The sequence below is a fragment of the Salvia splendens genome, chromosome 2 (genome assembly GCF_004379255.2).
Source record: "Salvia splendens isolate huo1 chromosome 2, SspV2, whole genome shotgun sequence".
In the NCBI taxonomy this organism is placed as follows: Eukaryota; Viridiplantae; Streptophyta; class Magnoliopsida; order Lamiales; family Lamiaceae; genus Salvia; species Salvia splendens.
In genome coordinates, this window is record NC_056033.1 from 36,043,146 (window position 1) to 36,069,296 (window position 26,151).

Here is a 26,151-nt window from a genome sequence, read left to right on the forward strand (position 1 = left end):
ATATTATACTTTAATATCTATGATACATATACCAACCACAAACTTTCTTTTTCTTTTTTACTTTCTACTACAAGTATAGAAACAAGAGATGTGACCATACATATCCATAATTGAAGAACGAGAAACAGGAATATCTGTTATACATGAAATGAAGTTTCTGTCACCAAAACAAAAAGTGGCTTGCTACAGCAATGAAGAAGCTGTACTCACACTTTTGTACATTACACTCCAGAAATCCATAAAAAAGACAGCTAAACTAAATGAATTTGAGGAATACATACTGGAAGCTGATGGCTTAGCAAAACAGTCAGTAAGCCCGACGTGATGACTTACAGCATGCTATCAGTCCTGGCAGGGAGACGGCGGAAGAAGTTGAGTGGTGCCGGCGGCAACTTGTGCCTGAATCTTGGATGCCTCATGAAGTATAGTCCAGTCATGATCACCAACAACTGGAAAGGCACAGTATATAGCACGGTGGCAGCCACGACGCAGAAGACCATGAACAGGACAGTTGCGCGTGGGTCTCTCCAGCTCAGCAGTGCCTGGATCCTCTCCCCTTGGGATGCTATGTCGCCTACCACTGTCTGAATCCTCCCAGCAATGGTTCGTAGCCGATCATACCTCATCCTGACGAGATCTGGGTTCCGTGAGGTAGGGAATGTGTCGAATTCCTCATCAAGCTCGTCAGTGTGCACAGTGTCGGCACAGGACAGGCGTATGTTCATGTGAGGCGGGTACTTTGGCCTGAAGCGGTAGTTCCAAAGCCCGATGAGGAACATGTAGAGGAATAGTGTGGGCAGGATCAGTTCCGGGAAACAGATGAGCATGATGAAGAGGACATGGACTAGTCCGGTTGTGATCGGGTTCTTCCACAGGGAGACTTCCTTGAACCATTTACCAACAGCAAGCAATCCATTAAAAACTGACATTAGCCTGAAAAAATTAGCCTTGCTACGCCTCATGCTCCAGAGATGTGAGTCAGAATCATTCATGTACTCGACCACTTCTCGTCTAAGAGGGGGCTCTGCACGACTTAAACGTGCTGCCACTATATTGACAGCTTGATGGCGCAGCATGTCGAGCTGCACCATTGTCAATGGCATCTTGTAGTGCATTTTGGGCAAGAGCGGTTTGGAATACAAGGCCATCATGTCGGACATTGATGAACATGTGAACCGAATAGCCAAATGCAACTCTCCCATTTTCTTGACACCAGAAGGATGAAGAACCAGCAATGGGTACGAATGAGTATAAACCCGGCCTGTTTCAAGAGTTGACACTCGTATCCTAACTTTACCTATCTTCAGATCTCTCTGCCCATTTGAGCCATTCTCACCAATATGACCATTATCAAAAACACCAACTGTAAGAACTGTTGCTGGATCAGAAACTTCCCAAGTATACTGCTCATTATACTTTGGATTTAAGCTGTCTGTGATCGTCCTTGTTCTGACCCACTTCTGGCCATACTTTGCCACACAGAAAGTATCAGAAGTGCCCCGGCCATTTGTAGTCTTCATGGGGGTAATAGCATCAGCACTCAAAATGCCTAGCTCGAGCAAGCCAATGGGTTGCTTCCATAGCAGCTTAGCTGATGGTCGGAGATCACTGCTATAATGCGTGGATTCATCTAGCACGTGGTAGCCCCCGTCAAGGCAGACACGCAGATGGATTCTACTAGAAAACCTGTCTTTCTTTGGCTCCTCACTATCAGCTGAACTTGATTTTTGTAGGTTAAACCATCGAGAGTGAACCATTCGGTCATCAGCACGTCGTTCAACTGCTGTCAATGGTATATAAACCTTACCAAGAACCTCATCCTTGCTTGGACCCACACGATCTTCGACTGAAAGTATCAGATGGTCATCAAAAGGTTCAGCAGCAACAAACATCAAATCTTCATTCCACAAAGCATTCATACTATGTGATTGGACAGGTCTCGTCTTCAGAATTTGGTTGCCAATCTGAGCCTTAACATGCACATTTGCAATACGATTTTTCTCACCCATGACCAAGTCCTGTGCCTCGATCACATTACACCGCACATACCATAACCTCGGTGAGTGGTAGACTTTTGAGCGAATATGAGTGGAGGAAACCGAGCTATCAACAAGACTAGCTGCATCTGCGTGCCAAGCTTCAGAGAAAGCCTCGTCAGCTTGTGTGCCCATCCAGACAGCTAGCATCAATTCACCTTTCTTTTTCCCACCTTTCTTGTCCTCAAGTCGATACCATTCTGGAGCCAACGGACTGTCAGGTGGAACTCGTGTGGGGATCTCACGGAGATCAAATCGAACAGTTCCCACGACCTCATCTTTCAGTGTATCCTTATCTTTAACAGCAACTTCCAGAACTGACGACTGTATTCTGTCCTTTGAAAATGTGAACACAGTGTTCCATTCTGGACTTTGTGTTTTTTCAAAGTGCTTCGTGACTCCTTTATAGTTACCAAGCTTCACTTCTATATATGGGTCAAGACCCCCAGTAACATCCTTGGAAGGAAGGTCATGAGCTCGAACAACTCTAACAAATAGGAACTGCATTGGCTCGACAAGATCATAGATACCAGATGGCTTCTCCGAACGTCTAACTCGTCCCCCAATGACCTGCCCCCCTCCAAGAAAAGGGCTTGTTTCTTTAAGAGCAAAATCAGCAGGATGTGAGGAGGAATTCGCAAACATGCCAAATGCTTGTGGTTCCTGAGGGTGAGACCTCATCTCATTAACTCCGTGTACATTTGGTTGCTGGGAGCCGGTAGGAGGAGGCTGTTGCGGCTGGCTACTTGAGTTAGGAAGATGGAAAAACGTGCGTATTGACCCCCTTTTGCCTTTAGCCGATGTGCCAGAGACAACCTCTTCCCCTTTCTGAGAAGGCAGATGACTGGCATGGCTGCTTGGGTGCACGCTAGAGCGTGAAGACGAAGAAGTTGTCTCAGGAAGAGGCACTGAAGCTCTGATAGAGGGATCGCTCGTCTTAAAAACTTTCAGGCCAAGCTCCCCTCTGGCACGGGTTAATAAATTCCCCTTTTCCAATGGATAGTTAAACACAACGGCATCAGCATGGGGAACAAACGACTGACTGGTTAATCTAACCTTCCCAAGGGAAGCTTTTGAGTTGGTGGTTTTGTTGATATTGTAGACATGAGCCTCGAGGATGAGATTGTGCAGGTTATCAGGATTCGTCACATTGAAATAGAATGTCTCGTTCCAGAATGGGTCAAGGTCCTTTTCTTTTACCGTGGTGTGGAATTTCTGACCATCAAAAAGCAGCTCCACAAATGGACTGGACGAGCCCTGCCCGTCTTTGGGCAAAAGGTTGTGGGCTCTTACAACCTCCACACCTAGCTTGAGATTGCTCATGGATTACAACTTACACCACAAAGAAGCAATGTCTTGTTCTCGGGTGAATTATCAACCTGCTCATGAAAAGGAGAGCAACGTCAAGTGGTGATGAAGAATAAAAAAATAACCCCAGTATTTCGGAGAAGTATATCTTTTTTCAGTGCCAGAGAGAGCTAAAACTATTGCTTTGCAACATGAAAGTAGAAGTAAGATAAATTCAAAGTTATGACACTAAAATCTGTAAAACGTAAGCGCTAATGAAGCTCCAGATAAGTCTTTAAAAGGGGTGAAAAAATCGTTCTTATTTTACTCACTCACTATCTCTAGACCCAAACGATAAGATATGTCAAAATCAAATTATAGATTCATTTACCAGAAACCAAGAAACATTGAATTTAATCACACATTTCATCTTTCCACAAAGAGAAGTTAAAGAACAATAGGCATCTAAAATCTGAACCATGTCAGCTACGAGGCTAGAATAAAGGGGTGAATATCCCTCCCAGATTCCTAATTTTTGTTCAGAAAGAGCTCCACTTTTTGTTAGTATATTCCAATTATATGCATAAAACTTCCTACTTTTACGATAATTCTATTTATATCATGACTGATTATCAAAACAAAGAAACTCATCAACAAGAAGCCCAGATGCGCAAGATTCTTGAAAAAACAACCATATAAAAAAAATCACACCTTCAAAATCAAAACCCCACACCAACAGAAGGAAAGGAGGAGTCTTTACAGTAAAAGTAGAAAACCCACCAAATATATAAACAAAATTAACAATAGAGCTCAGAAAAAGAATAAACCGAAAAAGGAAAAGGATCGGGGAAACAAAAATGATAGTACCTGTTATCTACTCCTTCCACAGACAGGTGAAAATTTCAGAGTTTGAAAAAGAGGATAGTGAGCTTCAATTACAAGATCCAATCAGCAACAAAAAGGGTGAAGAAGAAAGAAGAGAACGTGAGAGAGAGAGAATTTATGGTGGTGAAGAAAGAGTAAGGAAGTGTAACAGTAGCAATAATGGAGAAGCAGGGGTCCTATCCTTTTGCATAAAAAAGGTAGTGAGGAAAATTCAAGGAAGAAGATTATTAGCATAGTGGAAAAGTCTTGGACGTTTATTGTACTGTTTTGGAGATACGTGTGTTGTATGTTGTTGCTTTTGCATTCAACACGACCACATAAGCAATGGAATTAATATTTGTTTTCTCAACCCACAGAGTAATTATTTTATAACAACATTAAAACAGTGATCATCCATTCAGCATACGCGTCGACCTCTTTTACAATTCGATGTTTATATTTTTTATTCTGTTCGCATAAAAAAATACAGTACGTGTTAGTCTATTTGTTTAATATATGCTTTTTTAAAATATTTTATTATGTTGTTATTATTTGGTGTCTTCTTTGTATGACATACTTGAACTCATATGTTTGTTGAAATATAGCCCAAGGTTCTTGAAAGTACACATTGCATTTTAATTTAATTGTCTAATAAAAAGCATATTTTGATATACACACACACATGTAACTCTAAAAAAACAAAAATATAAATTTTGACCGAGCTTTGATTTTGGACACTTCTTTGTAGCTGATAACTTGAATTTGTAGCAAAATGTTTACACCTGAAATTTACAATCACAATACAATATCGTCATATGCTTTTTTTGTCAAGATTCAACAATTTCCTATACTATCTAAAAATTTGGAATGTGTTTATTTGCTGCAAAAAGAGAAAGAAAAGCATATTAATTATTGAAATAATTTTAAACGTTTTTGGTCAAATTTGGTGTATTATTCTTTTGCAAAGAAATCTAGTTAATAACAACCGACCTAATGCGTGAAACGCTTTGCCTTACATTTATGAATCATTTCAGGCTGAAAAGTGGTCTGCAATTTTGGATTATATATTACCTGATTATCAAAATATTATATTAAGCTTCTGCAAATAGACTTTTTACCAGACGACGACGACTATGTTTAATTAAAAAAAATATTGAGTTGTAATTGTACGTGGAGTATATAATATTAGTAATGGGTATGTATGAATGGAGTAGATTAACTTTGGTGTCGTCTTCACACCCAACCTAACAAAAAAGCAGTTTCAACTCACCTCAATAAAATAACATACATTTAGGAGTATTATTTAAGGTGTTATTGATTTCTCGTATTGACGCGTTTCTATAGTTTAGGCAATTTATTAAAAAATGGCCAACCTGTACCGAAATTTCATTTTCTAATGAATTTCACAATATCTGGACAACAGATTTCGATTTAATTAGTTTTGGACAAAATCAAATAAATCCAGGTTAATTAGTGGCACGTGCGATAGCAAGGGTTTTGATTAACTTAGGTGAAATTAGTTTAGAAATATGGATAATCTAAATTTCTATATAAGATTATAATAATTACGTTGGCTAGCTGGTTTTCAGTTTTCACCACGACGGTATATGAATGTAGGACAATGCAAAAATCTACTGGACTTAATTAATCAATGAATTCATGAATTCATTGATTATTGTTTTAATTAAAGGTGAAGCAAGCAAATAATATTGGTTGACATGTAGTAATTGATATTCCATAGAGTGGCAAAGCATATTCGTTGATCAGTCAATATCATTTCTGCTTTACCTCACATTTTTCACAGATAAAGACACACATCATAAAACAAGTATCCACATTCTTGCCCTAAAAAAGGAGGAATGTAGATCAAAGGGCCACAAATAAACCTGAAAAATATAGTGACCGTCGGATTAATTATAGCTTTTTACACATATTTTGAGAGAGACAAACATATTGCTATTTAGCATAAAGAATTGACAGTGACAAATTGACAAATATAATTAAAGCATGCAACAATATATCTAAATGAGTAAATGGGACTTGTGTGTTCATAGTCTTACAATAATCGATGGGAACACTTACATTTCAGAAATGTAGTATATTTCAAATGACAATCATCACACTCTCACTCTATAACTATATTAGTGTTAATTAATTGTTAAAATTACTCATACCCGTGAAGAAAATATACTCATTTTATATATCAAGTGCCAAAAAAGCTTGATTGCTTCAAATAATGACGAGACGTGACGAAGGTCGTAGCCTTGGCCATTTATTACTATAAACTTGTACTGGTAATTCACTTGTATTTGTGTCTTTAAAAGTATGCAATTGATGCGTCAAAATATTTTTGTCTATTGTGAGGCAGGCACGAATGATAATTTATTTAGTAGGCTAATCGACAACACTTTATCATTTTATAATGTAAAGCAAGTCGAAGTTACATGCTTCACTACAAATCCTATAAATAATTACTCCATAAATACAAGTTAGTTTTTTTCCTTTAACCCATAAATGAGTACATATTTGTCACGCCCGCATTTTCTAAGGATAGAAAACACGGTTGATCGCGACTAGGGGAGGGTTAAAGAAGCGGGGAAGAAAGGGGAAATCAACACAACTCAACCATAGCCCGAAACAAATGGGAATTGCTCGAATAAAATCAGAGTATCTCAACAATCAACAACTCAAAAGAAACAATATTTAGCGGAAGCATTTCGAGAGTAGAGTATGCCACGTGTGAAGACATGACACATTCAAAACACTTAGATTTCTTCAACGGTCTTGCTCAACACCCACCGCGCCTATCACGCTCAACCTGCACATTTTTAAAAAGAAATGCAGGGCTGAGTACTTGATGCACTCAGTGGACTCATGCCGAAAACATTTTATAAAAAGTATTTATCATGCCACCATTGAGTGACCTTGGGGTTTTAACTTTAGAAATCACCCAATACACTAAAATAATTTCCATCGTAAAATTCGGTTGATCAACCATTTTCCCATAGCTATCTACCATATCTGATCCATTGATGACAAGGAACGTGGCCATATCCCAAGTCACTAGACCGGCCGACCCGAAAGACGGCTCACGATCTCCATAGGTGTACACTAGCCTGAATAGGGACTCACTCCCTAGACAGACCCGAATTCGATTATCCATTGATGGCAAAAGCCACATCAGATAGGTTCCATAGAATAAAACAAAACACGGCATGACAAATATTCATATCATTTTCACATAAAAATATACTTAGGGCATTGCCCTTATTTAAAAAGAAAGCCCACCTCGTTCGTTTAATTTTCTGAATTTGAATTTCTTACTTCGACTTCATTTTTGTCCGCCTTCCTCTGATTCCATCCTCCTTTATGTTATTCTTGGGCCAAAAATTAATTTAAAGGAGGTGGCCCAAACTTAAAAATTTTTTTCCTAGGCCCAAAGCAATATGGCCCAAAATAAATAAAAGGAGCTAAAACTCCCAAATGCTTTCTTCTCCAAAACTCAACACCGATCTCTCTCTCCTCAATTTCTTCCCAGTTGAGGATTCCCAAATTCAGAGAAACTAATCTCTATCTCTCTCTCTAATTCGTCAACCCCATTCTTTCCCAAATTCACTTTCCTCATCTCTTCTCTCTCAATTCAGCCTCGCTCCTCTTTCTCAAATCAACGGAGCTTTCGGAGCAATTACCGCCGCCCCCTTCTCGCCGTCGCTGCCGAAGTCCAGCCGTCGCTGCTCCAGATCGAGACAGCCGCTGTCCGCCGTGCAGCCATCGTCGCGACCGTGAACTCTCCATCTTTTCCGTTTCAATTGCACAGTGTCGTCATGCTTTCTCCACCGCCGTCGTGGGTTGCGCAGTCCGCTCGCCGTTGCTTCTCTCGGTCCGCCGCAAAAATAGAGAATCTGAATCGAACCTCCATCAACCTCCTCCTTCTCGGCTTGGTCACGGTGACTTAGCACCGGGCCTGCTCGTCAATCACCACTCACCGCCGCCTCTACCGCTGTTGGATCGTTGCCTCCCCGCTGCAGCCGCTGATCGGGCGTTGCTGCTCCACCGGGACAGCCTACCATGCCGCTGCTGCTCTCGATCTGCCGACACCACCGAACAGCCGTTGCCCATCACCTCTACACCGCTATTGATCCCTTGCTGCTCTCCGGTCAACAGCCTCGCCAACACGATGCCTGTCCGCCTCTCCTCGATTCGCCGTACCTCCTCCCTCTCGTTATTACAACTCATCATCGCTCCCTCCGTCGTCGGCCCACCGCTGCTGTCGTGCCTCTCTCTCTCTATTTCAAACATTCATCGATTGTTCATTGGATCTTGATTGGTTTCTTCTCTAACCAATTCTGTTTTCTGCAGGCTGCTTTGTTTTCCTTCTAATTTGTGTTTTCTTCGGCTCACGAATTTTTTTTGAAGGAAGAAAGTGGGTGATAGTTGTGTATATAAATACTAGAGCTTGTATTTTGGGGGTTGATAAGGAGATTTGTTCCTATTTTTCAGCTATGCAGATCATTGGCAGATTTGCTTGTATCAGATTTCAGTGGAAGAAAATCTCATGCTTTTAAAATCTTGATTGGGCTTCTACAAAATTGGGCTCAAAAGAAAGAAATAAAATGTATTTTAGACTCATAACAATTGTGCTTTAAATTGGGCTAGGAAAGAATAATTGTTTGGCTCAAAAAGTGAAATACTTCTCTCGATAAATAAATAAAGGCGAAATTTTTTTCCAGATGCGTAACGACGTCCTTTGGAGAATAAACAAAAAGTCGGGGTGTTACAATATTACTATTCCAAAATTTTTTTAGGCAAATAAGCATAAATTTAAATATCAAGCCACAGTAAATTCGAACCTTTTAACCTTTGCCCTTTGGTATGGGCATCAACAATCAACCGCTTGACCAAAACATGCATACTAGTGTATTTGAATTGGAGTTTCTCTTTTTTTAGATAAGAACACAACTATTTTGTAGTAATGCTTTTCTTGGTTTTCCATTTCTATTTGTGGTGTTTGAATTAATGGTATATACTCCTTAATAACAAATGTTTGGTTTGTTATTTAAAGCCACATTTCTATATTTCCAAGACTGCGAGCTATATTAGTAATTTCAGGTAATCTAAGATTGAAATAGTGGCTTGCACATATTATTATCACTGAACTTTTTATGATAGTAAAACAACCATTTTCAGCCTTAATTCAAAGAGCCATTGCCCACTAAACGGACCATACAAAAAATTTAACTAACAAATCAAACACTAGATAGAACCATTAAATGCACACTAATGTCCCTATTACTATTACTATGTTTATTTTGTGTATTACTATTACTATGTTTATTTTGTGTATGGGAATTAGAACAATATTTCGATAAAATTAGTCTTGGGCTTCATAGGTTGGGCTTTAGCTCTTCTCTAGTCTGGCCATGAATCTTTTAACACCTGTTTAATACAATTAAATTAATACGGAGTACTAATAATTAGCACCTTTATAAAACATACCACAATTCACTGTTAAAAAATTGTCAGCCCTACTAATGAGTCAGAATTTTGAGGCTGTTAAAAATAATTAAAAGATTAAATAAAACTGTTGGATGTGAAAAATGATGATCCTAAAAAATAGGTAAGATGAGAGATATGCACCTTTAGTTTTCCTAAAAACACAGCTAAAAAATCTCCCCATCCTCTGAATATTTCGTCAACTTCTTTAACCAAAAAACAAGGATCAGTTTGCATTATCTATTCCCATATTTTATCACTTCCATCTTCATTCCAACTCCCCTTCTCTCATTACACACAGACACAACATGGTATGTTTCTTTGTTGCAACTCATTCATGATTCTGTTTATCCTTCATCTTCCATTTCTATTCTGTTTGCATCCATAAATCTTGATTCTTGAGATGAAATATCATGATATCTGCTTGTTTTTTCCTTATCACATTTTTCAGTTCTGTTTTTATGACATTTAGTGATATGTTTCCAAGACAAATAGATCATTTGATTAATCCACCAAAAAAATGTGCAAAAGTGAGGCATGGAAAATATTTCAATATTTTGAACATTATAAGTAAGAGATGAAACTGTCACAAGATTGTTTTGTTTCCTGCATTTCCTCAATCTTCATTACAGGCCAACTCAGCCTCCGGAATTGCTGTGCACGACGAATGCAAACTGACATTCTTGGAGCTAAAAGCCAGAAGAAACCACAGATATGTGATCTTCAAGCTGGATGATGCCCTCGACAAAGTGGTGGTAGACAAGATCGGGGGCCAGGGCGAGAGCTACGAGGATTTCTGCAAGTGCTTGCCTGATGACGACTGTCGCTATGCTGTCTTCGACTATGACTTCACCACAGATGAAAACTGCCACAAGAGCAAGATCTTCTTCTTTGCATGGTCAAAAATTCTTTTATTTTTCCTTTTCACTGCTTTCTTTGTTTCCCAAAAATGAATTTTTTTCTCTTTCTTTCTTTCAAATATTTTAGGTCACCTGATGTTGCAAAGGTGAGGACTAAGATGTTGTATGCAAGCTCCAAAGACAGGTTCAAGAGAGAGTTGGATGGGATTCAGGTTGAGTTGCAAGCAACCGATCCTAGCGAGATGAGCTGGGATATCCTCAAGGCCAGGGCTCTTTGAACACACGTTGCACCATCCACCACGTCTCACTCTCATATAAAACGTTCAACTTCTTATAGTTTCGTGGCGGCTCTTTCGACTACATCCCAACTGGGCTTCATTTTATTTAGTATTTTGGAACTAGTACTTCTAGAAGGATAAAACCATCTGTTTATTTTTTTGTCATTTTTGGTTATGTTCGTTGTGTTTTTTTACACGAGTGTTATGATGCATTAGCTGCATCTTCTCTGTGGCAATCTTATTTTTATCTGATATAAACAATGCTTTTCAAGAATCATTTTATTGACATCAATGTCATGAATCACACCATAGCTTCTGTATCATGACACCCTCATTTACAAACCCTCAAAAACTATGCTCTTATGCAACACTAACTTTAAAAGTGAAGAAAAAACAATAAAAAAAAGGCAGCAGCTTCCACATTAAACAAGCATGTAAGAATTTTACAAAAGAAGCAAACATAAAAGAGTGCTTATAACCGCGGCTGCTTCTTGTTTAGTTCGTCCCAGTACTGATTCTCCCACGCCTCCACCTGTTTAGTCATCTTGATCTTCCCATCAACGAAGACTTGGATTTCTTGAGGCTGGTAGGGAGGTTGCATCGTGCACGGATCCGACTCACTAGGCCCCTTCTCCAAGGATTCCTCCATGAACTCTCTCCAGATCCCTCGAGCAGAGCAGGCCACTGACTCAGGGCACAGCTCCACTGCGCCAGCAGGAACAGAGGGCATGTACTTCATCAGCTTCCCATACTCGTTAAGAAGATGGAACATGTAGTCGTAGATGTACTCCATTTTCAGATCCTCGTGGATGAAGCGACTCCCAGCTTCACCAATGGACTTTGCCTAGAATTTGGACTCGTTTAGGACACTTTAGAGGTGTTTTTTTGCAAGAAGGAAACAGTTTACCTTTTCCTTGTGGTTGTTTCCCCAATCGACTGCAAACTTGAGAGACCTGCATTTGTCACTGTCCCTGACTGGCCAATAGTGGTGCTGAGGAACCATACCTCTTGTGAAGAAATCATACCAACGCAGAGTCATCAGCAAGACAGGGGAGTCGCAGGCAAATATGTACTTCTCGCTCACGGACCACGCCCATCCTTCTATGTAAATCTTGTACCTAAATTTCAAATGCTGGAATGAACAACTTTTTTCTTTTGAGGTTGGTTAATTCTTGAATAAGGTGATTGCAGAATAAGAAAAGCAAGAAGCAAATTATCACCTGTGGGTGCATTGGTTTCCAAGATTGGATTGCTTGTATCCTTGTTGGGACTCTGCAATCCAGTCCTGAAATGCAAGCAAATCAAAAATAAGAATAGTAGTAGTTGAGGTTGAGGTTGAGGGATGATGATTGGGTGTAGAGAAGATTGCATGCCTGAACATAAAGACGAGTGTTCCAGTCAGTTTGAGGAGTAGCATTGCACTTCATAAGGTCAGCCCTCCATTTGCAAACATTGGGGTTTCCCTTCCAATAAGCATAGGGCTCTCTATCCTCCCATTTTATCTTCTTGTTTCCTTCTTTTATGTCCTTCAACACACTTCTCCATGGCTTTATATTCGTCTCAGCCCTACACCACCAACCATTCTTAATTTTCCCCTTCATCATCAATTGATCAAACGCATCAATCCAATTTATCAAGCGTTTTCGGTTTCATTTTATCAATACATGCTATTTATGATTACAAATGAGCTAGACAAGAAATCATATTTGATTAGAACAGATTCAAGAGCCCTAATTTTGTTATAATTCCTAATTTTAGCGCATATTTTTCCAGGAATACACCAACAAACAATAAGCTTGGAAAAAGGGCTTTGAGTTAAAAAAAAACAACATTACCAGCCCCAAAACGACCAGTCGGGGAAGACGATATCCAAGCTGCGCCAATCAGAACAGTAGCGGAACACGGGCGGCGGGGCGGAATCGGGCAGCCGGAAGCGGCTAGCCTGGACGACGGGGCGGTCGTCGCAGTCGAACATCAGCTCGAGATCGGGCAATCTCCCCGGGTAGGTCCGGATCAGCTGCGCGATCCCCCAAACCGTGAACAGAGCTCGAGTCTGGATTGACGGCCGGAAATTCTCGACGTACACCTTCCCGTCCAGGATGATGAGGCGGAAATGCGCCGTCGCCCGCGCTTTCTCCACCATCTCTTTCGTCACTCCGGTCCGTCTCCAGTGGCGCAGGTCCTCGTGGATCCATCGGAAATATTCCGGGCAGGTCGGCGCCGGATTTGCAGACGGTTCGCGCCTGACCGGGCGGTTTATCGGGCAGGACTTGGTGTGATTCCACGCGCCGCAGTCGAGGGTATTTTCGCCTTTTGCTATAGTTGTCCGTTGGTAAGAGTATTTTACATACTTACCCTTCAAGATTAAATTTACTCAAATCAATAACAACATTTCTCAATAGAAGTAATTTTTTTTAATAAAGTGCGCACTTAAAGTGCAACTTATAAGACATGAATTTTCAATTTTTATAGTTATGTTATAGAAAAACATTAAAAAATACTCCTATGTTTTTTTGCGCAAAGTTTTAAATTATACTCCTATATTTTGTGGATATTACGCAATTGAAACCGAGGAAAATCTAGGACACGTTATTATGAAATCTAATTAAGCGTAATTAGTTAAATTCAATTCATGAGGCTGGTTGTTATGAGGAGTAGCTACTAAGTATTGGTTTAAGGTTGACTAATGTCATGTTATTCTCGGTGCATACGTACAAGATACTCGAATTAATACTCAAGAAAATACTAGGAGTACTGCATTTTAACATCTTCATCTCCGAATTAGTAATTGTTTAATAGAGGGCATATGAGTATGATGTCCCAGTAGATTTGTGTTCTATATCTACATTAATCAACAACTTATCAAAATTTTATTATGAGAACAAGCAATTTCATCTATATATCCCACTAACTTTTTTATAGTCAAATTACCACTAATTCAATAACGAAGCCAGCAATTTCATTTATCCCACTAATATTTTTTATAGTAAAAATTGAACATGGCAAATCCCTTTTGCAAAAGCGATATTGTCCAGTAATTCTCTCTGCCTAATAGTAAAATTTAGTATACGAAGAATTTGATCGTGCACAACGAGTCCACTATAACCCCATGGTAATAAATTCATTTTGAAAGATCTTGTATGATTACATAAGACTATGAAAGAAAAGTTTATTCCACTTCATGGGGAAAACCAGCTAACAGTAATAATATCGAATAGTACTATCAAACAAGATATGGATGTTTGATTAAAGATTGATGTAGGACACTTACGGGGTCTACCTGGCCGGTGAAGATGAGCCCAGCAAGAACGAGGAGGAAGAAGACGAAGAGGAGAAGTGTATATGATGAACAAACTGGCTTGTTATATGAGGGCGACTTCAGAGAATGTTTCTTGAAACAAGGCCTCAGCCAGCATACATCCATCAACTTCTCCTCATGTCCTTTCATGTTTTCCCTCACTTCTGCCAACACACCTTATTATCACTGCTTATACATGTAATCAAAACTCATCAATCAAGATTCTTTAATAGAGAGAGAGAGAGATTGAGAGAGTTGATTGTACTATCTAGAGTTGTGAAACATAGGTAAGAATATGAATAATTCTTTGAAGAATAATCTACCGGTTGAAAATTGATCAGATTACTATTGAATATTAATAGTAATGAGAAAGTAATGTATGTTCTCTTTAGAGGGCTATTCACGTTGATCTCCTATTGGATGACAGTATTCATCAAATGACCCTCCTTATATCATGCCTTATACATAGGCCGAGGAAGGAAAAATGGGGTTAGTGAATCTACCATTAGAATGAAGATAATAATAATAATAGTTGTATATGACCTTGGGTATTATAATTACTAGATATTTTTCCTATTAAACACGTACTGCTCCATCACCCTCAACAAATGTAGATATCACCTAATAACTACATATAAACATGAAGGTTTTCTTATAATAATTATAAAATCTTTAATTTACTACATAATCATCAACAAAAAAACTATTGTTATAAATATGTCAAACTCAAAAATGATCTTACAAGTCAACTCCTGTTTTATATTACAAGCAGACATTACAAAATTTAAGATCAATTCAATATAGGAGTTTTACAGCTTTACAAATTGAGAAAAGTAAAATTTAGAACTAGGGAATTTCTCGTGAAGCAAGTGAAAAGTGTGATACTACGAATTATACATGTGACTAAACCCACAATTACTGGGATTGACTACATCTACTTCATCTAAAATATATGCAAACTCATGCTGTAGAATATAAGCAACAAGAATGAATCACCTGAAAACGTGACACCAACACATGATGGCCATTTCCTCACCGATTTTCCATCAATGAACTGCTGACCAGATATAAATTACAAAAAAAAAAAGAAGAAAAGATGAGCAGTACGATGTAAGTTTGAATATACATATATATGATGCATGCATGTATGTAAATTATCAGAGAAATGGAAGTTTAGTTGAATCAGTCTTTCATGTGTAAACAAACAACTACTTGTAAGGTAAAGGACACATACGTTAGTAGGAATATGGAGTATGCTCAAATCCAAAGCAGTGAAAGAGCCATAATTTCTCAGCAAAAACTCCAACTATAAGAGTTCTATTTTACCATTTCGGTCCGTCCCACAATAAGAGTCATATTTCACTTTTACTAGGTAAGTAGGCCCCACATTTCACCAACTTATTCCACTCACATTTTATTACTCCCTCCGTCCCACTAAAGATGACTCACTTTCCTTTTTGGTTTTGTCCCATCCAAGATGATCCATTATTATAAATGGAAACACTTTTATCTCTACTTTATTCCCTCTCTCTTACTTTACTCTCTCCACTTAAACACACAAATAAAATTGTATAAAACTCCGTGCCACCCAAGGACGAGGTCATCTTCCTTCGGACGGAGGGGGTATAAAACTAATACATATAAGTGGGACCCATATTTCACTAACTTTTTTTTTAAAGGATAATCGACGATGGTTCCCCATCTACCCCCGAAGTGACTCGGACCCCCGGCCTAACGGTCGGATGTGAAGCGTCTTACCACCGAGCTGCACTTCGTTGTCGGGATGGGAAGGAACGAGTCAGCCAACCTTTCCCTAAGCACGGGTCCAGACCAGTTAACTGTATCATCCCAATCAAGGGTACCAAGTTAACCTATCTCCCCCAGTGCCTGGGTCCCAAGTACGGGTCCAGACCAGTTAACTGTATCAACCCAATCAAGGGTACCAAGTTAACCTATCTCCCCCAGCGCCTGGATCCAGGCCAGGACTCAAGAACTCCCCAGGGGAAATTAATCCCCAAGTTGCCCCTCCCAGGGATCGAACTCGTGACCTCTAGGATGGCGCGGTATCCTTGCCTCCCTCCTCAACCACTTGAGCTAGGGGGCTTGGATATATTCCACTAACTTATTCAACCCACTTTTCTTTACATATCTTAAAATTCATGTCATAACTAAATAGGACTCCTATTGCGGGACGGAGAGAGTATTTTAGTAGATCTGCTTGGAAATTACACCCAAAGTTGCACATAAACTACTCAATATAACATGATGCACTTGGTTGTCTAGTATATGAACTTTATAAAGACATGCTGAGAAAGGACAGCACATTTTTGTACCTTGAATTCTCGATAAGTGAGATCCCTGGTGCGGCACTGTGAAGGGTGATCTTGCTTGAGTGATATAAAAAGCTCCAACAATCGCCTCCTAAGAACAAATGATAAGTAGTAATGACAGCTTTACTTAGAAAGAAGCGGTTAAGTGTGGACAAGCAATGCAGAATTCACTTAGAAATATCCGTTAGCATTTAAATATGGGGGTAGGTTGTTTAAAAGTTTATGCCGCACAGAGAGTGGTATCCTTGGTGGAAGGAGTTTAAGTGACCTACCCTTATATGAGATTCACATGGCTCCAAATTCATTAAGATTCAAGAATATTGACTACGTGGTTTGTTGCCCTATTTAATCTGGAAAACAAAAACAGCAGAGGAAGTAGCAAATCAAATGAGAATTCCAATACTTGAAAGTGACAAAGGCAGCCTCAAACTAATTGGGGTTGGACAGGAATTATATACACCTTCCAACTTCCCTCACTCATTCGATGTGGGATAAGTTTGTAACCCTACAAACCTCCCCTCAAACCGAGACCACATCGGGAACGCAGTTGACACGAACATGGGTCGTTCCAGCCCTGGCCCCTGGGTCATCCGGGGCCCGACTATGGGTCGTTCCAGCCCTGGCCCCTGGGTCATCCGGGGCCCGACTCTAACCCGAGTCCTTCAGGGTCCGACCCTAACCGGGGCTCATCCAGGATGAGGTTTGTTAGGATCGTCAACTGCAACATTAGTTTGATATTGTCCGCTTTGGGTCAAGCCAGCACGGATTTGTTTTTGGGTCACTCCCAAAAGGCCTCAAACTAATTGGGGTTGGACAAGAATTATATACACCTTCCAACTTCCCTCACTCATCCGATGTGGGATAAGTTTGTAACCCAACAAACCTCCCCTCAAACCGAGACCACATCGGTAACACAGTTGACACGAACATGGGTCGTTCCAGCCCTGGCCCCTGGGTCATCTTGGGCCTGACTCTTACCCGAGTCCTTCAGGGCCCGACCCTAATCGGGGCTCATCCAGGCACAACCCATAGCCACCTGAGCTCTGATACCACTTGTTAGGATCGTCAACTTTGTTGGGTTACAAACCTATCCCACATCGGATGAGTGAGGGAAGTTGGAAGGTGTATATAATCCTGTCCAACCCCAATTAGTTTGAGGCTTTTGGGAGTGACCCAAAAATAAATCCGTGCGGGCTTGACCCAAAACTGACAATATCAAACTAATGTTTGTAACCCAACATATAGTGCATCCCGCCGATGCGGAAAGCTTGTTGGAGCACGGGAGAAGAGCAAGCCCTCAAGTTTCTTGAAGATGAAATCAAAGGTAAGAATTTTTTTGGGTGGTGACAATATTGGATTTGTGGATATTGCTGCTAATTTCATTGGATATTGGCTACCGATCATTTCGGAGTTGAAGGGAGTCCAAATCATGATCATGACAGAGGAAAGTATTCCCAATTTGTGGAGATGGGCGAGTGAGTATTGTAGTGACAGCTTTGTTAAGGAAATCCTACCTAACAAGGATGCTCTACTTGAAAGACTATCATTTAGGCTTAAAATTAGTTCATCCTAGTCGACTAGTAAGTACTTCTACTAATATATGATGCAATCTTTTATGCTTTAAGATTATATCTACAATAGCTTCTTTGGTCACGATTTCTATGATTTTGATCAGTTATTTGAATCTTAATTATTTACAATTTCAATTTTTTATGCAATTCTTTCTTCTTTTAATTTCTTTTTGAGTTATATTACGGTCGACAAGTTCTCTTTTGTTCTTTTTAATACTTTTTTGTCGATACGATATTTTTCTAGAGCTATTGTCTGGTTATATCCTAAATTATACATAACACATTTTACAAGTCTATCACATACTAATCTTCTCGCAACTAAATATTTGAACCATGCAATTATGCAAAGGATGAATTTTTCGAGATTGGAATGCTATCTAGTTTACAGTTCTAAGTACTAGTACAACTAAATTGTTAAAGCTGGAATTACTATTATTTATAAATATTATTGAATGTTTACTTTTTACAATAACAGGAAAACAAACAAGCATCAAGTCGTTGTAGTATAGTGGTAAGTATTCCCGCCTGTCACGCGGGTGACCCGGGTTCGATCCCCGGCAACGGCGATTTCTTTTACTTTTTCTTAATTTTCTTTTTTCTTACTATTATTTTCCACCGCGATCTCCCCAGACACTTCGTACCCGTGCCCAATGACACCACTCGCAATTCTTCACACACGACACATACAAAAGAGAAACACCAGCCACTTACAGCAATAACTAACGGGCAATATCCAGAGTCATTATCACAAAATTAAATAAAAAAATCACCAATTTACTCTGGAAAATCTGAATTTACTAACCTTGCGAAGGGCTGGAAAGGAGAAAAGCGGCTAAAACAGTGACTTCGCGGCCTTGAGGCTTCCCTTTCTTGGGGAGAGAATTGTAGACCGACGTCACTGCTTCTGAAACCTTCTCTGCCCGTGGCTTCTCAGCTGTGTTCTCCGGCGATGACATCATCGCCGGTGGCGCTCGAGTTTCTGAGCGGGAATATAAACTTCATACGGCGTCGTTTTGAATGTTTTTTTAACCGGTGGACTTTAAATGGGCTTAAAATCGATCCAGTTATGTTAATTAGACCAAATTAAGCCCAAATACTTTTCTAACTGAACCATAGATACTAGGTGAATTATTTGTTTTTTGAACCTATAACCCAAGTTCACTCAATTCTCATATTTTAGAACTTTAGGATGATTATAGTCACATTGACAAAATTTGTATTTTAAAGACAAATTGCCCTTTATTAATTTATATTGTATATGGATATTAATGTTGTGATTCGTAAACATTAAATTGATTATATAATAGAAATATTTAGATCATGAATAGAACTTGTTTATACAGAATCTTGAATGATAAGGCTGGTGTCTAATTATTGGCGTGATTGGGCAAGTTGTAAGAGAAATTAAATTAATAAAAGTGTGTGGCATTGGTGCATTATACAATTGCGTATGATTACCCTCCGGGCCCCCACGGTTGGAACCCCGATTGGTTCGCTGGCACGGCGCTGCTCGATGCATCGAGCACGTCCGTGCCAGCGAGCAGGTGACGTGGCCGGACGTAATTGAGCAACGACATAGCCATTGCATTTGAATTTTTTAAAAAAAATCAGTTTTTTTAATTTAAAAAACCGATTAAAAAATATTTTCCCACTTTCCAAAAAAAGATATCCATTTTCTACCGTTTTCTACCCACTTTTAAATTTTTTTTAATTTTTTTCCCCCAAAAAACACATTTTCATTTATAAATACCCTCACTTTCACACCAAAAAATTCACACCACACTACACAATTCTCATCTACATTCTCTCATTTCCATTCTCATCTACATTCTCTCATCTCCATTCTCAATCTTTCTTCCACTCATACAACATAACAATGTCCGGCCAAGGCGATCACCCTCCGGGCTCCCACGGTTGGAACCCCGATTGGTTCGGTTCACAACCGTTTCCTAGTCCGGAAACGGAATATTCGGCCCCTCCTCGAACCCAAAGTTCGGGCGTTCCAGGTGGCTACCGGCCTTACCCGATCAACGACCAAGATGCCCCCGAAGGGCTATACAGGTGGACACCCGAACCTAGAGCGAGGTCGACCGCCCCCTCCCAAACTCCAACTCCTCCTACTCGCGGTGTCCGCACACTGTACACTCCGGCGGAGATGGAGCAATTGTTCAAGGCGTTCTTGTCAATCTCCGAAGATCCGGAGGTTGGCACGAACCAATCCGACGATCACTTTTGGTGGCGTAACATCCTCCTCTAGCAGCTCCTCCAAACGGTCAAGGTCGGTATCCCTATCTGACGTCGGCTCCGAAGACGTGGTTAGCCAACTCGCCGGAGCTAACTTGGGTAGCCCCGACGCCGGCCCGAGCGGTTCCTAACGCTTACCGCAAGAAGGAAGAAGGCGGCAGCCAACCGCCGTCGCGCCGCGACTCCATCCAGCGATGCTCCCTAACCCGCTCTCGTTCCCGTGCCCTATGCGCCACCTCCACCCCCACCAACTCGTTGTTGGCGATTTTGGCCCAACTCAATATGGCCGATAGGTCAACTATGACCCCCTCGCAACTTCGATCGCACGAGGCCATGATATTGGGCCTCCAAAAACAAATGGGGGTAGTGCCGCATGAGGAATAGTCTTCCACATGGATATTTTTAGCTTTAATTATGTAATTTTTAATTTTTAGTATTTTAATTATGTAATTTTTAATTTTTAGGATTTTAATTATGTAATTTTTATTTTTTATGATTTTAATTATGTCTTTTTTATTTTATTTTATTTGTAATTTGTAATATTATTTCGGTTTTTAATGAATTTTAATATTATGGAAATGTTTTTATTTAAATTGAATAATAGAATGATGGACCCTTGTGCTCGTCCTTGCGGAAGAGCACAACTGTGGGTGTTGTGCTCTTGCCTAAGAGCAGGCAGAAATAGTGGCGCCGGGCCCACAACCGTGCTCATTGGCAAGAGCACGATCGTGGGTGCTCTTAGACCTAACTTCGAAAAAGGCCATTTCAAGACATGGATAGCCCACATGCATATCTGACTAAACTATTTTTTTTCTTCCAATGTAGTGTTTATAAAATTTTCATATCATAATTAAATTCTTACCAGGCTGCGAGTTTTCTTCGCGAATAAAAATAATTATACTAATTTTGTTAGAAGTATATATAGTATTATAGTTATATTTATATAAAAACATAATTCCTAATCAACTATGGATGAAAGTTTATAACCGATGATATCATCACGCATGTTATACTATTAGTGTGCAATTCACTACATGTGAAATGATGTGTTTGTTGTCGGTTCAACAAATAAAACTGTGGTGTGGACAAAATAATTTATGATGTACTTTTGGTTTAGCTTCCATGTTTAGGAATGTTGAAGGCCTTGTGAAGGTATCAATTTGATTAAGAAGACAGTGAGATATGTGTGTGTGATAATATTCCCAACAATAGTAGGGTTTTCATAATATGATAATTAGGTGGGAAATGAATTTATTCTAAGACTAGTAGTCATTGATTAGGAATTAAGGCCCCCATCTCAAAAGTAAGATAAACAGCCTGGCTAATTACTAACCCCATCAATTAGATACATAAAAATATAAATTAAGAGATTCACCCACTATTAACATAAATTAGAGGCCATTTGATATTTTTATAAAGGAAAAACAATTGTGTTTGTATAAACTGAAATTTGTTTTAACTGGTGTATCGGCATCAATATTGATAACAACATTTTGTTTGCAGTAGTAGTAGTACTTTTTTTTCACTGATTAACAGTAAATACTGAAATTCCTCTCGGCTTTTAATTTTGGCAAAGTGAGTTAGTATAACCAGAGAAAAAGATCAAATTGTGGTTCAGAATCATTAGATGGGTCCCACCCAATCATCTAGAATTAAAAAATTAACCAGAAGAAATAAAATAATTGTGAAAAGAATAGTGTAATGGATAGAAATAAAATTAAGAGGGCCCCGACCCACAATTACTAATTCAATACGACCAAGAATTGCATGCTGCCAGCAGCATATAATTAATTTCTTTTCCGAAAGAATTTTGAGTATTTTCGAAAGCATCGGATCCTCTACTTTCACTTATAAAAGAAATAAATAAGTGTATTGTGCATAACTATAACTGCTAAATGTAATTCGAAATAAAATTTTCCAACATGTTATTTTATAATTATAGAAGCAATATATGTCTTCTCCACTCCCACCTATTTTATTTTACCGTTAACTATAAGCACATTTATATTGATCAATGCCAACTAACATGTTTTTCTTTTTTGTTAGTATACATATCTGCTTTATATATTAAATACAACTACCGTAAAATATACGAGTACTTACAAGTATATTTTTTCATTATATCATGACTTAAAAAAGTTAAGGAAATCTGACTCTCATAAGGGCTCGTTTGATTGCCCTTATAGGGTTTAGATAAGCCCTCTTATCTAGGGCGTGCATAGTCTTTGATTGCCCTGATAGGCTTACCCAAATACCCGGTATACAACCACCAACCCGGTTGTAATTAAGATACCACGCACGTTTCTGTGTATATAGCTGTTTAGGTTTTCACCTCCGATACTGTTGTATGCCATGGATCCCGATTGTGAAAATTTGTATGAGAGTTGTGTGATTGCCAAAAAGACCCTTTATTTCTAAATCAACTTGGGGCTAAATCTGCTTCGGCTCAAATGAGGAACTTGTAAGCCGACAATTTTATTTCTATTGGTCACCTACGCCTTCATTCGCCTTCAGTTTTCAGATGTAAGCACTTTATTTCGATTAATTCTTCGATGAATTGCATAATTTTGCTCTCAATTGTTTGTTTGGGTTGATGGTATTTAATATATTGAATTGTCGCAACGGCTTCATATCTGGGCAATATAAATTTGGGCATCTGCGATCGGCGTCGGTTTTCAATAGGTAACACAGAGGATTCCCGAAAGGTATGAAATTTTTTACTGGGACCAAATGTCAATCAATTTGAATGTTTAAATTCAACATAAGCATTGCACAATTGCATTTAGCGATTTAAGTTGCTGTGTATTGGGTTCGTTTGGAATATGTTGTGTTTATTCTCCAATTTATGTTGGGCTGAACTTTGAGCGCTACACAATTTATTCTCCCCTTTACATTGTACTAGTTTTCGCTGCATCAATCTTGGGGCTTTCTTTGAAGTCATTGTATTGTTTTCTTTATATTCATTTTCAATTTACTTGACCTGTAATACTAGTGGTGAACAGCACCTTCGTTGTTGGTTTCTAGTTGAAGTCTCTTTTTGTATTTTATCATTTGGACAAGATTTTGTTTCCCTCCCAATCATTCAGTTGTGCAATTGTTTGCATGTCCACAGACTGACCTGACCACCGTGCTGATTCTGATAGAAGAGATTATATGGAACCACCAAATTAGCATGCTTCTCATCCTTTGATGATCACATTAATTTTCCCGCAAAATCGCAAGCGTAAACGGTGGGATCGGCTAGGTCAGTCCGTGGTTCTAGATTCTATCCCGGATCATGTGCGTCATCTAGATAGACTTGTGTGTGTGACAGATAGAGCTTGTGTGGATAATTTAAGAATGGATAGGAATACCTTTGGGCGTCTTTGCCGTATTCTCCGTGACCGGGTAGGCCTAATAGACCAGAAACAAGTGACTTTTGAAGAACAAGTGGCTATGTTCCTGTGTGTGCTAGCTCATCACAAAAAATCCCGCATAGTTGGTCACAATTTCATGCGATCATCTCAAACCGTCTCCAAATATATACACACTGTACTCCGTGGAGTTCTCACGCTGCACAACCTTTTTTTGGTGAAGCCCATCCCAATAGATGAGGCTTGCACTGATCGTAGATGGAAATGGTTCAAGGTACATTAACATTGAAATGCTTACATAAATCTTGGATATCCGGCTGATGAATGTGGTTTGTATTGTGCTTGCAGGGTTGCTTAGGTGCTTTAGATGGTACTTACATCAATGTTCGTGTCCCAATTGGTGACGTTCCCCGGTACCGTAATCGAAAAGGTGACATCACCACCAATACACTAGCCGTGTGTGACCCCCAGCTCAGATTCACTTACCTCATTCCTGGCTGGGAAGGCTCGGCAGCCGATTCAAGGATTTTAAGGGATGCTATCAGCAGACCCTTAGGTCTGAAAGTACCCAAAGGTGTTGTTTACACACTTTTATAATAAATTCATCATAGTTCCAACTTGTTACACCCCTTTACTTACTGCATCTACATGTGTTGCATTTTTCAGGATGCTACTATCTCTGTGATAGTGCATACCCAAATGCTGAAGGTTTCTTGACACCGTAGAAAGGTGTCCGCTACCATCTTAAGGAATGGGGGGTCGGAAGGCAAGCACCCCAAACACCGGAAGAGCTCTTCAACCTTAGACACTCCAAGGCGAGGAATGTCATCGAAATATCATTCGCAGTGCTGAAGATGCGATGGGGAATCCTCAGGTCAGCAAGCTTTTATCCGATAGATGTTCAAACTGGGCTCATAATCGCATGCTTTCTTCTACACAATTATATACGAAGTCAAATGGTAGTTGATCCCGTCGAGGCTGAGCTGGTTAATGAGGCTGATATTGATGATGAAACTGCCAACGATCCTTTGTTATATGGTGATAATATCAGTAGCGTGGAACCATCGGCATTATGGACCCAAAAAAGGGATGATCTTGCAAGGGAAATGTGGGGCGCCAGAAATAATGGCCAAGTTTGAGTGCCTATGTTAAGCTTTGTGATATTTATTAATATGGACACATTATTCTTTTCAGTGTTGGTTCTGTTGTGTTAATTCAAGCTACTTTTTTTGTATTTTTTTATTATTCAGGACTTATTTTCACCTTATTCAAGCTGTATGACATTATACTCCAGAATGCCGAGACTTCATTTTTTTATATTTCACTTTCTGATAGAGTTTGTTGTATAGTTAAATTGGTTGGAGGCTGTGATTTCTTATTGGGATGTATAAATGAGAACCGTTTAATTTGAGTAATTTGTCATGTTTTGTGAGCTTCAAACCAGCTCATAATAACCACCAGGCTATTGATTTCAGTGAATTCAGTTTGCAACATGGTTTCGAATAACATAATACATACCTTACAAAATAGCGCTCATTGCTCGTCATCATATTCAATTCGGTAGGTACCATCCGAATTGAAGCCAATGTCGCTGTAGTTAAGCATCATCTTAAGTGATCCGTAGTTCCTCTTCCAAGTAGTTATTTTTGAGTAGATATGCGGGTGTGGCAGTATATCGGTCTTTGAAAATTCACTCTTTATCACCTCCAGCGCCCGAACAAGGTAACCATTGCGAAACCCATTGTCGGACTTCCATCCGTTAGCTGCCAACTCCTTTAAAGTTGCCATTAGGATATCTTCCTCACGAGCCGACCAAATGCGTCTCGACCTGTCAGATTTCGCGTTACTGTTTGGGGCCAAATCCTTGCTACCTAACATCGGAAAACACACAATATAACTGAATGCCGGATATAAATCTGATTTCCAATAGAATAGCAACTATGAAAACCTAACAGACTATTACCCTCTGGGCTTCCATCGTCGTCGCTACCTTCGATGTGTTGTGAGGCCATATCAATCAAGCTGTACATGAACTTGACATTGATAATTCATTAGAAACCCTATCAACCCAGGCAATTACAGTACAATAGGCTAATCATGTAAAAAGGATGATTCCTAAACGGACTAGTTATGTAGCGCAGAACATAGAGCAATAAACCTCAAAAAGGAAATTGTAATTGTGAGAGCAATAAACCTAAAAAATGATGATTCCGTTTTAGTTGAGTTTTGGGTCCGAGGTATAGGAGATTTATGTTGAATCTATCAGCAAATCAATCCACAAACACAAAGCAATCACCGACAACAAACATCGAATAACATGGCTTATCACAATGGTGTTGTAAATAGCTACATACCCGACGGCGGCGCATGCACGTTTGTGAATGGAGTTCGTCGAGCTGGCCTTGTTTTACAGCAACTAGCTTTTCCGCTTCGGGAGTGAAATGGAATTGAATGGCGCGCTAATATAATTTAGGTGGCCTCTTCTGATTTTGGTAGGGATGAATTAGGGCTTGGAGGACCAAGTTGGAAATATGAAA

The 26,151-nt window shown here is 39.5% G+C and overlaps 3 protein-coding genes and 1 non-coding gene across 5 annotated transcripts; 2 read left to right on the forward strand and 2 right to left on the reverse strand.

Moving 5' to 3' along the window:
* Positions 1-110: 110 nt before the first annotated feature.
* On the reverse strand, positions 111-4,454 carry LOC121792454 (FT-interacting protein 7-like). The gene is made up of 2 exons (XM_042190406.1): positions 4,191-4,454; positions 111-3,415 (listed from the first exon to the last, which is right to left on the reverse strand). The coding sequence occupies exon 2, from the start codon at positions 3,357-3,359 to the stop codon at positions 330-332; it is 3,030 nt and encodes a 1,009-aa protein (XP_042046340.1). The 5' UTR covers positions 3,360-3,415; positions 4,191-4,454; the 3' UTR covers positions 111-329.
* A 5,465-nt stretch (positions 4,455-9,919) lies between these two features.
* On the forward strand, positions 9,920-11,071 carry LOC121792540 (actin-depolymerizing factor 1-like). The gene is made up of 3 exons (XM_042190524.1): positions 9,920-9,991; positions 10,313-10,578; positions 10,668-11,071. Exons 1-3 carry the CDS (start codon positions 9,989-9,991, stop codon positions 10,816-10,818), a joined length of 420 nt encoding a protein of 139 aa, XP_042046458.1. The 5' UTR covers positions 9,920-9,988; the 3' UTR covers positions 10,819-11,071.
* Positions 11,072-11,079: 8 nt separating this feature from the next.
* On the reverse strand, positions 11,080-14,405 carry LOC121792477 (O-glucosyltransferase rumi homolog). Of its 2 annotated transcripts, none has more exons than XM_042190437.1 (6): positions 14,099-14,405; positions 12,654-13,174; positions 12,192-12,384; positions 12,039-12,103; positions 11,726-11,936; positions 11,080-11,662 (listed from the first exon to the last, which is right to left on the reverse strand). In XM_042190437.1, exons 1-6 carry the CDS (start codon positions 14,264-14,266, stop codon positions 11,291-11,293), a joined length of 1,530 nt encoding a protein of 509 aa, XP_042046371.1. In that variant the 5' UTR covers positions 14,267-14,405; the 3' UTR covers positions 11,080-11,290. The 2 variants fall into 2 exon arrangements, with proteins under 2 accessions (XP_042046371.1, XP_042046370.1); XM_042190436.1 differs by having other exon boundaries at positions 14,090-14,405.
* Positions 14,406-18,511: 4,106 nt separating this feature from the next.
* TRNAD-GUC lies at positions 18,512-18,583 on the forward strand. Its single transcript has one exon. It is a non-coding gene; the product is annotated as a tRNA-Asp (tRNA).
* Positions 18,584-26,151: the final 7,568 nt, after the last annotated feature.

Bases quoted from the DNA above. Each gene is read 5' to 3' on its own strand.
- LOC121792454 (XM_042190406.1), bottom strand. From the start codon at position 3,359: ATGAGCAATCTCAAGCTAGGTGTGGAGGTTGTAAGAGCCCACAACCTT.
- LOC121792540 (XM_042190524.1), top strand. The intron at 10,579-10,667 runs GTCAAAAATTCT...CAAATATTTTAG, and splicing joins AAGATCTTCTTCTTTGCATG to GTCACCTGATGTTGCAAAGG.
- LOC121792477 (XM_042190436.1), bottom strand. From the start codon at position 14,266: ATGAAAGGACATGAGGAGAAGTTGATGGATGTATGCTGGCTGAGGCCT. The intron at 12,385-12,653 runs GTAATGTTGTTT...TTGGTGGTGTAG, and splicing joins GACTGGTCGTTTTGGGGCTG to GGCTGAGACGAATATAAAGC. The intron at 11,937-12,038 runs GTGATAATTTGC...TTTGAAATTTAG, and splicing joins GGAAACCAATGCACCCACAG to GTACAAGATTTACATAGAAG.